At 48.1% G+C, this 13,705-nt stretch overlaps 1 protein-coding gene across 3 annotated transcripts; it reads right to left on the bottom strand.

The window, feature by feature from the left end:
- Positions 1-2,658: 2,658 nt before the first annotated feature.
- TMEM128 (transmembrane protein 128) lies at positions 2,659-12,770 on the bottom strand. 3 transcript variants are annotated; one of them, XR_014813612.1, is made up of 5 exons: positions 12,665-12,770; positions 10,496-10,637; positions 6,881-7,039; positions 3,981-5,139; positions 2,659-3,889 (listed from the first exon to the last, which is right to left on the bottom strand). XR_014813612.1 is itself a non-coding variant. In XM_003128854.5 (5 exons), the coding sequence occupies exons 1-4, from the start codon at positions 12,759-12,761 to the stop codon at positions 5,040-5,042; spliced, it is 498 nt and encodes a 165-aa protein (XP_003128902.1). In that variant the 5' UTR covers positions 12,762-12,770; the 3' UTR covers positions 2,659-3,301; positions 5,031-5,039. The 3 variants fall into 3 exon arrangements, 2 of the variants coding, with proteins under 2 accessions (XP_003128902.1, XP_003128903.1); XM_003128854.5 differs by having other exon boundaries at positions 2,659-3,301; positions 5,031-5,139; XM_003128855.5 differs by lacking the exon at positions 3,981-5,139 and having other exon boundaries at positions 2,659-3,301.
- Between the last annotated feature and the right edge of the window lie 935 nt (positions 12,771-13,705).

Below are 13,705 nucleotides of genomic sequence, written 5' to 3'. Positions count from 1 at the left end.
TTACCACCGTGCCCTGCCCGCTGACCCGGGCTGACCCGGTGCTCTCCAGTACACACTGCTCACTTCCCCCTCTACTCCCCAACGCCCGGGGCCACCCTCGCGCCCACTCTTGACCCACTCGGGCCACTCCCCGCCCCTGATGCCTCGGCCGGGAGTCAACGTTGCCCCGACGCCCGCACGTCCTCCCTCTGCCCTTGTCCGGACCCGCCCGCTGTTCTCTGCTCTGTCCCCTGAGCCGATGCCAGCCCTGCCCAGGCCACAGGTGCCTCCCGCCGGCTCGCGGAGTTGGGGTGGGGGACGAGGGGAGTCGCCGGCGAAGGGGAGTGGCCGCGGTGGGGCAGGGCGCCGGGGGTTCCGCCGGGTGCGGGCGCAGCCCTAATGCCCCTGAGCCGCTCGGTCTCAGACCCAGGTCTAGGTGAGCCTGCAAGTGTCCCCGTGCATGAGTCTGTCTGCCTGTCCTCGTCCCTGCGTATTTCTGTGGTCTGTTTTCCCTGTGCAGGTCTCTGTAGCTGACTGGCTGTCAGTCTTTGGGGGTGTCCGGTTAGGGCGGGGAGGATGGGAGGGAGTGGCAGCGCTTGTCCCTAGATCTATGAATAGGGGGACAAGGTGTCTTTTTTGTCTGTTTGTCCGTCTGGATGTACCTGTCTGTCTGCCAGGAGATGCCGGATGCGGATAAGACAGGATCCACTTTCCAAAAAAGAAATCCTCTCTCTCCCTCGTCCAGGAAAATGAGGAGCTGCTTTTAGACTCAGAACTGGGGCTGCAGGCTGCCCGGAGAGCCTCCCTGGCTGCTCCCGCGATGGAGACCCTCCCTCAGCCCAACCCCCACCCAGTCTGCCAGGGTGTCCACAAGGGTATCACCCAGGGTGGCCCCTGTTTTTTGGTTTTGTTTTTGCTTTTTAAGGCCACAGGTGTCGCATTTGAAAGCTCCTGGTCTAGGGGGTCGAATCACAGCTGCAACTACCAGCCTACACCACGCGGGATCCCAGCATCTCTGACCTAAGGCCACAGCCTAGGACAATTCAGGATCCTTAACCACTAAGCCAGGCCAGGGAGGAAGCCGCATCCTCATGGGCACCAGTCCGGTTCCTTACCCTGAGCCCCGCGGGGATCACCCCAGGGCGCCCTTCTTAGATGCTGCTAAGGGGAGGTCCTGGTTGAGACCTGGCTGGAGCAGGGAGCTAGGAGCCAGCTGCTGGTGGATGGAGTCAGGGCAGTCAGGCCTCAGGGCGAGGAGCCACGTGCGCAGTAACAGAGGGCTGGGTGGCCAGGAGACACCCTCTATCCTCTTGTTTAACGTCCTGCTGTTGCCTAAGACATTCTTAATTTTATTCCCCTTTTTTGGCTTCCCCGAGGCATATGGAGTTCCCAGGCCATGGATCATATCCCAGCTGCAGTTTCAACCCAAGCCCGAGGCTGTGGCAATGGCAGACCCTTAACCCCCTGTGCGCCAGGGATGGAACCTGTGTCCCAGAGTTCCCAAGATGCCTCTGATCCTGTTGAACCACAGCTGGAATCACATCCAACTCTGAATTTTTGAACAAGGGAGGGGCCCACATTTTCATTTTGCGGTGGATCCAGCAAATTACATAGCTGATTCTGCCTGCCAGGGGGTCCTAGCTGCTGGGGAGCCCAGGGCTGGTCTTGCCATCATTCTCATTTTCACTTGATTCATTTATGTATGTGGTTGACACTCCTTTATTCTACACGGAGTCGTTGCCAGGCCCTGCTCTAGGCACCTTCAGCTGTGAAGGACTGCCCTCGGGACCTGACCTTCCGGTGGAGACACACTCAATGGACAAGTATTTAACTCACTGGGAAGCTGGAGAGTATCCATCTTGGACTCAGCCCTACCTTTCAGGAGCTCGTGTCCCAGTGGGGAGATGGAGCCAGCAGCCCCTGGCCGAAGGGCTGCCCCGGGGCAGGGGGAGGGTTTGGCAAGCCCTGGGTCTGCCAGAAAAAATGGGATTCAAGGGTGAAGCAGCACTTCTTCCAGAGCGCACACAGAACATTCTCGAGTCTAGACTGTATTCTGGGCCAGAAATCAAGCCTCGGTAAATTTAAGAAAACCGAAACTGTATCAAGCATCTTTTCCGACCACAACGCTCTACGATGCCCCTTACTTTAAAGGACTACACAGACTGGGCTTGACTCCATTTACCGATCATGCCTGCCTCTTCCCACTCCTGCTCTTCGATCTACTTTGTCTTTCACTCCCTCTCCATTACCATGCATTGAGTGGGCACCTACTGTGTGCCAGACACTGCAATAGGCATCGCATACACACCACTCCTATCATCCACACACAGACGCTGCTCCCGCCTTACCCAACCACCACTCAGGGTGGAAATCAATGACTGCTGCAGTAAAGGGCAGGGTCTGACCCAGCCAGCCACAGGCGATGACAGGAGCTCACGCCTGAGCCTGAAGTCCCTCAGGGTGGGAGGGCAAAAACCTACTTAAGGTGCTTAAAATGTCACAAGGCCCGTGCTGTTTAGGTTTAATGTAAACATATCTGCATCCGAAGGTGTGAATACTGTCTTTCAGAGGTCTTTGAAAAGCAGGGCAGCCTTCCCTAAAAAGCTTTATTTCTGCAGTTAAAGTGCTAACAGTTGAAAACAGAAACCATTCCAAGTCTGTATTAACAAAACCCACGAGAAAGTTATAAAAAATACTTTATTTAAATATTAAGAAAAAATTACACATACTTACAATGATTAAAAGTTCATATGTTAGACAAATGCTAAAAACCCAATAATGCACACAGTGATAAAATCTCAAGTGATGGGAAAACACAAAATCCTTTCAATTGGTCCTCCTAATAAAACGACTGTAAAAATGAAATTATATCGTCATTGCTGAGGCTTGGTTAAAGGCACATGACACCATCACCCCTCTATATACACGCCTGGTCATCTTACACAAGGAACTGCTATCTCGTAAATGACAGAGTGAACAACTTCTCTACAATACTGGGCAGACACTATGCAACCATAATGAAAATTTCTTTACATTCTTACACCAATAGCTTCTCCAATGATCCAAACATTAACACTGTAAATTAGTTATTTCTGTCTTCTATTTTGAATCTGAAAATTTCAATAATCACTTGAGTTCAGCAACAGGCAAATGAAATATAATTTATTCTGATTTCAACCACCGAGCTATAAAAGTTCCATTTTTTTCCAAGGAACCCACTCATTTCATAGACGCAAAAACACACTGTAGGGTTTCCATTCTGTGTGGTGCTTTCAGCTCGCAGGACAGTAGCCATTCACTTTAAACTGATATGCCCTTAGTCCTGAAAGAGAACCCAAGGGAGACAGTCTACCTTAAACCACTGGATTTAATACAAACATGCACAGCTCAACCCACATGCCCACGATGCTACCTGGCTCTCGGTTAGCAATTATAAACCAACGTTGGCAGTAATTCGAAAGCTCCTGAACACATGTGCAAACTCAATACCGAGCAGCCAAAGATTTAAAGGTGATAGGGTCAGGTGAGGGGATGTTCTCAGGGGCACGTGTCAACAGGAACCGCGGGTGGGCTGTGAGGGTCCCAAACGGTCCCAGATGTGGAACAGCAGGCGGGCCTGACCCCACACACCAGCATGTGGGTGCTGGCTCTGCTGTCAGACTGGCAACGGAGAGCTCACTCCGCTTCTTCGCCGGGGTACAGGGACTTTCCTTTAAACGCCAAAGGCAGACTATGCAGTCCGTGAGCTGAAATGTGAGTTTTCTTTTGCTCCCCAGTAATTGAGTGTTTTCACTTTGACTTCTCGAGGCCTCAGTTTTCACCCATGTGAACTGACATAGGGAGTAATTTCCTCCGAGTTCTAATGTCCACAGCATGGAGGAAGGAGCCGTCTGTCTTGTTCATCATGTCCCTAGGCATGGAGACTGAGCGCTCTCTCTGCGTATTTAGTGAGAGAATTTTCTGACAATTAGCAATCAGAGCCCACTGTGAAGGCAGCAGGCCCAGGGACACAGTGGGCCACGGGGGGCAGAAACTCTACAATGACGTGGAAGGAAAAGGCTGATCTGCCCTCCATCAATTCTTTTTTTCTTTTTCTTTTTGCCTTTTCTAGAGCAGCTCCCGTGGCATATGGAGGTTCCCAGGCTAGGGGTCGAATCGGAGCTGTAGCCGCCGGCCTACACCAGAGCCACAGCAATGCGGGATCTGAGCCGCGTCTGCAACCTACACCACAGCTCACGGCAATGCCGGATCCTTAACCCCCTGAGCAAGGCCAAGGATTGAACCTGCAACCTCATGGTTCCTAGTCAGATTCGTTAACCACTGTGCCACGACGGGAACTCTGCCCTCTATCAAATTTTTATGAAGCAGCCAGGACAGTGAGAAAACAGCAGGGGTTTTTTTCCCCGTCAGTCAGGTAAAACGGCCCACACTTCCCATACTCCCATTAACTAGAACCAACAGTCATCTGTACAGATGGTGATGGAAGGTGACCACAACAGAAAAGACTAGATATCAACTCTAATAGAAAAAATAAAAATCTTATTTAAAAAAAAGAAAGAGAAGAGACTAGGAGTTCCTGCTTCGGTGCAGTGGATTAAGACTCCAACTGCAGCAGCTCAGGTGAATGTGGGGGCTCGGGTTCAACCCCCAGCCCAGCACCCTGGGTTAACGGATCCAGATTTGCTACAGCAGAGGTTGCAGCTATGACTTAGATTCAGTCCCTGGCCTGAGAACTTCCATATGCTGCAGATACGACCATTAAAAAAACAGAAGAAAGAAAAGAGACTTCCATATGAACTTGTCTCCACTGGAAGCTACAAGTACTATCTTCACGAGATCTTGGAAGGGGAGCGTACCTTCTCTAAAGAGCATTTAGAACTAAATTATGCAGAAGGGAAGGGCTACAGGCCCTTTTAGCTCTGCGTTCAGTGGATGAACAGCTCTGGCATAAACACCACTGAAATAATTCAGATAGTCTGTTACTGCTGAAAACTGTCAGGAAAGACTTTTTCAAAGGAGTTCATCAGCGGAAACGCCATTCCAGACCTTACCTTCAGCGATCACCCGAGGAGTGAGATCAGCATCACAACCCCCATAAACTGGGTAAAGAGCAGCAGTGGGGTGAAAAACGACCACACGTGCCAGAGGGCAGCATTGAAGCTGAAAAGAAAAAGACAAAAAAGCCCCACACAGTTGACAACTACAGCTGTACTCTGTATAAATATTCTCCGCTGCAGAATCTAGACTCGAAAGACTCACTTTTTACCCACTTTGGAAAGTTCATTCGGCCAGCGACTTTCTACACATACACCATGCTTCTCAGATACGGGATTTGGCCAATATTGGAAATATCACAAACTCTTCACAGAGAACCTAGAACTGGAATCATGCATACTCTGCTAATGAGAGCTGGCATGGCTTAAGAGAGACTTCAGTCTCTTAAAGTTAGTGTCCGTAGAGGAACACGAAATAAAATGACAAGAGTCTGCTTTTACAACCTCACACACCACCAAACTATCACAGTGGGGGGGGGGGAACAAAAAAACAAAAAAGATGGTTAAAAGCACTTCTCTGTTAGAAACAGAATGAAAAAAGTCGTAATTTATACACCACTATTAAATTTTCCATTGAGAAAAACACTTCCTATCACCAAGGTAAAAATAAAACGCTTTCTAAGTGCAAATGAGTTTTATAGACTGAATCTGTAAGAGCAGAAATTAATAAAAGAAAATTATAGTCAATTTAAAAAGTTTTTCAGGAGTTCCCGTTGTGGCTCAGCAGTAATGAACCAACTAGTATCCGTGAGGATGCAGGTTTGATCCCTGGCCCTGCTCAGTGGGTTAAGGATCCAGCGTTGTCACTGCAGTGACTTAGATTGCTGCTATGGTACAGGTTCAATCCCTAGCCCAGGAACTTCCACATGACACAGGCACAGCCAAAAAATAATAATAATAATAATCACATCACAACATAAAGTAGGTCAAATACCTATAAACTTCAATTACAGAAAATAAATCATAAAAAAAATACATTTAAAGTCTGAATATGCGCAAAGATGGGTGGTTTTCCCAAAATCAAAATTCAATTACTATAAAGAGAAGGAAAAAACCCTAAAGGGCCATACACAATGTTCAGTGTAGTTTTCTCTCCAATTGGCAGAATCATGGAATTTATTTTTTGTTTTTCTGTAATTTACAGATTTTTCTTTAGTAAGCAAGTATACTTTTATAAACATTAAAAAAAATCCTTTTTTTTCCATTGAGAGCCAATCAGTTACAAAAAAGGATATTGATTGTGGCATTATCTATAAGTGCAAAAGAATACAAACTGGGAGCTGGTTAATAAATCAGGGTTAGTCCATGTAGTGATAATGACATACCTGTGAAAAAAAAAAACGAGGCACATCTACATGCACCAATACAGAATTCCAAACTACGGGACTCCATTTTATTTATTTTTTTTTTGTTTTGTTTTGTTTTTGTTTTTATTTTTTTGCCTTTTCTAGGGCTGTTCCCACAGCATATGGAGGTTCCCAGGCTAGGGGTCTAATTGGAGCTGTAGCCACCGGCCTACGCCAGAGCCACAGCAACCCCAGATCCAAGCCGAGTCTGAGACCTACACCACAGCTCATGGCAATGCCAGATCCTTAACCCACTGAGCGAGGCCAGGAATCGAACCCACAACCTCATGGTTCTTAGATTCGCTTCCATTGCGCCACAACGGGAACTCCATTTGTATTTTAAATAAATACATAAGTAAAGAGAGAAAAATACTACTGAAAAAGAAATGAATGTGATTATTTCCCATTATTCCCTTTTTTTCTTTTGAATTCTGTACTATGTACATCATCACCCAATCAAAAAACTTTTCATTTCTATTAGTCATTCCAAAGTGAACTTACCAAATTCCTGCTACAATAAAAGTAGCAGTTGTCACAGGTATCAACGTTGGGTATTTGATATCATAATCTTCGATTCCTCGATACCACTCCAGATAGAATATGCAGTAGAATGCAATTGATAAGCTAACAAGTAACAAGGCACCGCCAAAGAGGAACCAGCTGTAGAGGCAGAAATAATATCCTTTTATTATCCTCTTGCATCCTTTCTGAAGCCTAAGAGCAAATAACCTTTTTTGCTGCATCTTAAAAGTGACACAGGCTTATACAGCTCATGGCTTACCAAAGGCAGTGATCCCATTTCTTGACAGCACACATATCCGACACAAGTTTTCTAGGTTTATCTTTTTTTTTTCTTTTTTTCTTTTCAGGGCCTCATCTGCAGCATATGGAAGTTCCCAGGCTAGGGGTCAAATCGGAGCTGTAGCTGCTGGCCTACACCACAGCCACAGCAACATGGGATCCAAGCCACATCTGAGACCTACACCACAGCTCACAGCAACGCCAGATCCCAGACCCACTGAGTGAGGCCAGGGAGCAAACCTGCATCCTCATGGATACTAGTTGGATTCGTTTCCGCCGCGCCACAACGAGAACGCTCTGTCTTTGAATACAGGTGATTTGAATTGTAAGACCTGTACTATAACACAGAGTGGACTGGCGGGTTTTTCGTGGTCTGTACTCATTTCCTGCCTACTAAGAAGGCATCTTAGGAAGTTCCCTTGCGGCACAGCAGGTTAAGGATCCAGCATTACCACAGCTGTGGTGCAGGTCCCAACTGAAGCATGGGTTCGATCCCTGACCTGGGAATTTCCACATGCCGCAGGCACGGCCAAAAACACAAAAAATAAAAAGGAGGCATCTTAACTTACTGGATCAGAATTTCTAAGCCTATCTTTTTTTCTTTCTTTTCTGCCACCCCTGCAAAATGTTGATGTTCCCAGGCCAGGGACTGAACTCATTGCCAGAGCAGTGACCTGAGCCACGGCAGTGACAACTCTGGATCCTTAACCCACTGAGCCACCAGGGAGTTCCTCTAAGCCTATCTTTAAACAGACATTATTTCCAATTTTGCTCCAGACTGTCTGCAGCATATCCCTTAGGTTTAGACAATATAAATTACTTACAGAGGTGCTTCAGTTACCTGAAGCTGGCCTCGAAATTCAGTGACGGTTAAGCAAAGAAATGAAAATGGTTTGGAGCTCCCTGGTGGCCTAGCAGTTAAGGATCCAGTGTTGTCACTGCTATGGCTTGGGTTCAATCCCTGGTCTGGGAACTTCTGCATACCATAAGCATGGCCAAAAACAAACAAAAGAATTAAAATGATTTAAAAGCAATAGTATTGATGGAGAGCACTCAGCAAATCAACAGATAGTATCTTAAAAAGTTTTCATTAATAGACTGAAAATCTATTTCTAAGAAGACCATCAACTGGGGAAGGGGCCCGGAGGACGCAGTTACTCGATTCCAGCTCAGAAAGCCTCAATCCAATAGAAGATGGGTAAGATGAAAACAACACGTGGAAGGATGAAAAGTAAGCCTGGAAGTACACACGCACATACCTTCTTTCATAAACTAACCAAAACAGAACCCTGGTTACAGCAAGGTATCTTCTTTAAAATGCAGAAAGACAGCAGCTTTCTGGTTGTTGTTGTTGTTTGCCTTTCAGGGCCACACCCACGGCGTATGGAAGTTCCCAGGCTAGGGGTCGAATTGGTAGCTGCCCTATGCCACAGCCACAGCAACACGGGATCCAAGCCATGTCTGCGACCTCCACCACAGCTAGGACCCCGTGTTGCTGTGGCTGTGATGCAGGCTGGCAGCTGCAGCTCCAATTGGACCCCTAGCCTGGGAACTTGCATATGCTCTGGGTGTGGCCCTAAAAGAAAAAAATGGGGGAAAAAAGAGAAATACTTAAAGGAGTTCTCTTGTGGCACAATGGGTTAAAGATCTGGCATTGTCACTATAGTGGCCTGAGTCGCTGCTGTGGTGAGAGTTCAATCCCTGGCCCGGGAACTTACATATGCCGCAGGCATGGCCAAAAAATAATAAAAGGAACACTTAGTGTTGGTATATTTAAGGCTCTATAAGGACACAAATAGACAAATCCTCTCATTCTACTAAAACCTCAAGGGTCTACCTCCCGAGGTTGGGCCACACCAGGCGCCCACACATACACCTACACAGGTGGCACCACGTGACCCAGTCATCCCTCACAGCCTAACGCGGGCCGCCTTGTTCTTCTGTCACCGTAACTGAATACATCTCAGGCTCTTAGGAAACAGTTAATGAACCAAGGGGCAGTGGCTGCTGGCAGTGTCTCATCATCGTGCCTGCTCCTCCCAGCCCAAGTGCTAGAGCAACTGGTGGTGGAGACAAAGCAGTCAGGCTGATGAAGAGCAAGCGCCAGCTTTTCCACTGACGGGGCTCTGGAAAGAAGGCAGCTTTGGTGAACCGTGACAAAGTGCTTCCTTGGCCTGGGAGCCAGAAACAGGCGGACTTACCCGCCAGGTTGTAAGTCCCAGGGAAAACCTCGAGGCCTTCTCATGTCAGGGTTGCCCCACAGAATGACAGCACAGAAAAGCAGCCCAGAATCTGTGTGCGCAGTTGGCTCCCAAAAGGGAGAAGGCGCTGAGCTCCATGTCTGGTTGTCCATCCCAAACCCAATCAGGAGGGGTACACACACACACACACACACACAGACACACACAGACACGCACACCCACCCACCCGGGGAAGGGCCGGAAGATGAACAAGTGTCCTTCCTCCCAGTTTACATAACCCCCCGACGCCTGCTCCCCAAATGCCTGTTCCCCCCGCTCCTCAGGCACCCCTCCAGCAGCAGCCCCTCCTGAAGGCCCCCTCAAAGAGGAGAAACTGTGCCCCACCCCACCCCCACACCGCATCAAACAGCCCCGGCTGCACCTCTCTAACCCCTCTGGTACTTCCAAACTATCACACCCTCACTGGAAACAAACCACCCCAGGAGACACCAAGTCCAAGGCTCAGCAACCCCTCCTCCTCCGTTACCTGGGGGCCTCCGGACACTCTCCATTGCTCAGTGAGGACTCTGAAGTGTCCCCTCCGTGTCAACTCCCGAGACTACACTAAAGGATTTCAATGCTCACGAATGATGGACTGTCTGACATCCCGCCTCAAAGCTCCTGGCCTCTCCCACCAATGACCTCAACTCTAATTCAGCCTCGGCCTGTACCCTGTACGGGCAGTTACCTAATCAGCCGTAGTAGCCAGTCTCTGAGACCCGATACCCACCCACCACAATCAGAGGCCCTCCTCCCAGGGCTCCTAAACATTACCTTCTTAAACACCTTCGGTCAGCCATGCTCTCCCCATGTTTTACAAACGGATTAGGACCTTTTAAAATTCGCTATCATCCTCATCCTACAAAACACCCTGCTGCAAAGCCCCACTGAAATCACCTCCAGTCTCATCCACAGCTGTACGTGCCCAGACACGCACTCCCTCCAACCTTGTATCACTAGCACCTCCAACACCGAGCCTGACAGAAAGCAGGTGCTTACTAAGCATCTGAAGAACCCAAGTGGCAAAATGCAACATGAAAAATAAGTGTGTGATTTATGAAGCAAGTTTCCTTACCTACTGGTGTGAAAGTTTTCTTTAACGGTTTTAAAGAAATCAACATAATAGGTCACAACAATGCATGCCAAAATCCAGAATCCAGAATGGATATTGAGTCTTGGAAGAGGTTTCTCCTTTTTCTCAACAGCTGAAGAGGTTTCTGCAAACAAGGGAGAGTTCAACTTATCAAGAAACCATTGACTTCATAGGAAAAATTAAATTAACCTAATCACTTCCCGGGGCTTTTTTTTTTTTTTTTTTTTGCTTTTTAGGGCCACACTTGTGGCATATGGAAGTTCCCAGGCTAGGGGGCAAAACTGGAGCTACAGCTGCTGGCTATGCCACAGCCACAGCCACACAGGATGTGAGCTGCATCTGCAACCTACACCACAGCTCAAGGCAACGCCAGATCCCTAACCCACTGAGCAGGGCCAAGGATGGAACCCACATCCTCATGGATACTAGTCGGATTTGTTTCTGCTGAACCATGAACAACAGGAACTCCCCCTAGGGCTTTGTAAGAACTAGATTCTCTCCCATTATAGTACCAACGTCTGTAAAAACATCAAAATCGGTTTTTATTTTTAGCAATAATTAATAGGAGTCTGATAAATATATGTTCACTACAGTCAACTTTTTTTTCCCCTTAAATGAATTTTGGAATCAAACTTATTTATATACTCTTTTGGGAAAAATAATGCTATCTTGGTAGTGTAGGGGACTTTATGTTATGTTTCATATAGAGCCTAGGAAAGTGACTAAAAATCCTGTTAATTAAGAAAAATGCAAGTGGCATATATTAGAACCCAAAATGGACTTGTGATTTTCCAAAAAATATTACTCACAACCACGTACTATAATTATTTTAAACAAGCACAACCTTTTGAGGCAGCTTAAAAGTAGAAACAGCACCCTGGAGGTGCAGTCCCCACAGAGTACTGTCTAAGCAGTGATGGACACGTCAAATTCTGTCCATTTGGGACCAGCTCTGAAACAACAGGTGGCTTGGGGTTGTGTCAAATGAGGCCTAACAAGTGCCCCAGGTATGTGACACACTCTCAGCTCCTGTGAGAACCCCTGGCATGCATCTGAGGTTTCTGGCCATTAGCGGATCACCAGAATTCCTGGGAAACTTATTCATAAAACAGATTCTCAGAGACACTATCAAAATGCATGAACCAGAATGCCGAGGCATGATGTTTTCCGTGTTTATCTTTTCAAGGTAATAAACATACAAGGTTTACAACATACAGGACAAAAAGATCTAAGATGAAATCTCTGCTATATTAACCCCAGTTCCCCAGCCCCCAAGCAACTCCCAGTATCAACTTCTACTGAATTCTTGCATATTCTATGCATCTACAGATGAACACACATCACATGTTACCAGGTTTGTACCCAAATGGGGGCATACCGTGCCTCGTTCTGCACCTTCCCTTGAAAAGTCAGCCACACTAGTATACAAAAGTCTACCTGCTATGTCATGCATGGAGACATTCAAGTGCATTTAAGTAGCTCCTCGCTGATGGTTAACCGGATGTTCCCAACTGTTTGCTATTACAAGTTATGCTAAGATGAAACACTTGGTACCCACATCCTCGTGTAGTGCTAAAGTACGTTTCTTTGATAGATTCTTAGAAATACAACCGGTGGGCATCTTTAAATTTTATTTTCATTTCAGGGCCGCACCTGCTGGCACATGGAAGTTCCCAGGCCAGGGGTCCTATAGGAGCTGCAAGTGCCGGCCTACACCACAGCCACGCCAGAGCCGAGCCACATCTGCGACCTACACATACAGCTTGCAGCGATTTTAACCCACTGAGCGAAGCCAGGGATCCAACCCGCATCCTCATGGATACTAGTCGGGTTCTTAACCCTCTGAGCCACAACGGGAACTCCAGGGGAATATTTTTTATTTTACTGGATATTGCCAAACAGGCATTAGGCCAGCTCTCCTGGGAATCCTGGAGCGCAGCTGACATTAAGATGCGCAGGGCTACATTAGCTCTAAAAATCTTCTATGACACTAAATACCCAACTTGCAAAACTACCTGGGCAGCCTTGAAAAAACGAAACCCAGTCCCTCCTGAGTAGGACTATGGAAGGCCCCCTGGGCCGGCCGTTTCCGGGGGCCTAGCTTTAGGGAACCACGGCGAGATTCGGAGCGCGCCCAAAGGAACGCCTTACCCGGCCTGGGGTAGTTGTCGCGATCCAGCGGAACCTCCGCGTCCGGGGGAAAGAGGTATCGCCGCCGGAGCTGCTCCCGAGCTCGTAAGGCGTCCATCTTGGCACCGCCCAGAAACTTGGCGGAAGTGGCGTCGAGCGCACCGGAACTTCCGGCGTGGGCTCCCCAGCACTTCCGGCGTCGGCTCCCCGGCGGGGGGGGGTTCCTTCCGTGAGGGGTGGAGCCTATGGTGTCTTCGCGGTTTTAGTGGATGAGAACGTGGGTTAGCGTTGGCCTCGCACTGCCGGTGCTCAAATCCACAAACACGATTTGAATTTGAATTTCAATATCTCGATCCTTTCTCTCCTAGACTTTTCTCATTTGTTCCCAACTACGGAGGCCCAGAAGGACCAAGCATAGCGATGCCGGAGAAAGCGCGCGGGCGGGGATACACCGCTCTGCGTGGCGCTTGGCTCCTTTTGCTGAGTCCACAACCCTCCCTAGCTCCTCTCTGTCCAGAGCATCTCAACCCCAGCGTCTTTTCTCCTCCCGCTCCTCCGGAATCGCCCAGCTAGACCTAGAAGGGTCGGAGGCAACCCAGGAAGGGGAAAGGTCTGCTGGGCCAAGCCCAGGAGTCTACAGGGGAGGCTGGGCCGGGCGAGAAAGAAACTTCTCTGGGCCTAACCCCTCTTCTGCACAATGGGGATCATACCTGCCTCATGGACTTGTTCTAGGGTTTAAATGTGAAGCACCTGTATGTGGTTAGTGTTCGTCCCCTTCTTCCGACTTGTGAGTAATTGCCTCCAGCCGGAAACATGGGAAGCTAAATTTACACTTTCCCATCACTGACACTCACAAACTGAAAAAGTAATTCACAAGTTTTCCTCCATCACTAATTTCATTTACTACTCTCCTGCATCCTTCTTATCGTGTCATGTGTTGAGAAATTTTGGCCTTAGCCATTCAAACGTTGGCGGAGCACCTACTACCTGCTAGGAGCTGTTAGGCACCTTGCTAGGCAGTGGAGGTGAGCTAAGACATGACACTGAACTTGAGGAACTCCG

This window comes from Sus scrofa, chromosome 8 (genome assembly GCF_054392235.1).
Source record: "Sus scrofa isolate SSC_HxYL_T2T_F1_AM1 chromosome 8, Sscrofa_HxYL_maternal_Yorkshire_Landrace_v2.0, whole genome shotgun sequence".
NCBI classification, from domain to species: domain Eukaryota; kingdom Metazoa; phylum Chordata; class Mammalia; order Artiodactyla; family Suidae; genus Sus; species Sus scrofa.
The sequence above is the reverse complement of the archived record's forward strand: the minus strand, read 5'-3'. Positions and strand labels throughout refer to the sequence as shown.

What these genes read in the sequence shown, in the direction of transcription:
- TMEM128 (XM_003128854.5), bottom strand. Translation starts at nt 12,761, where the DNA reads ATGGACGCCTTACGAGCTCGGGAGCAGCTCCGGCGGCGATACCTCTTT. An exon ending in GAAAACTTTCACACCAGTAG is followed by an intron (nt 7,040 to 10,495) that starts GTAAGGAAACTT and finishes CTGCCTCTACAG; the next exon opens with CTGGTTCCTCTTTGGCGGTG. An exon ending in TTTATTGTAGCAGGAATTTG is followed by an intron (nt 5,140 to 6,880) that starts GTAAGTTCACTT and finishes TTTTCTTTTCAG; the next exon opens with CTTCAATGCTGCCCTCTGGC.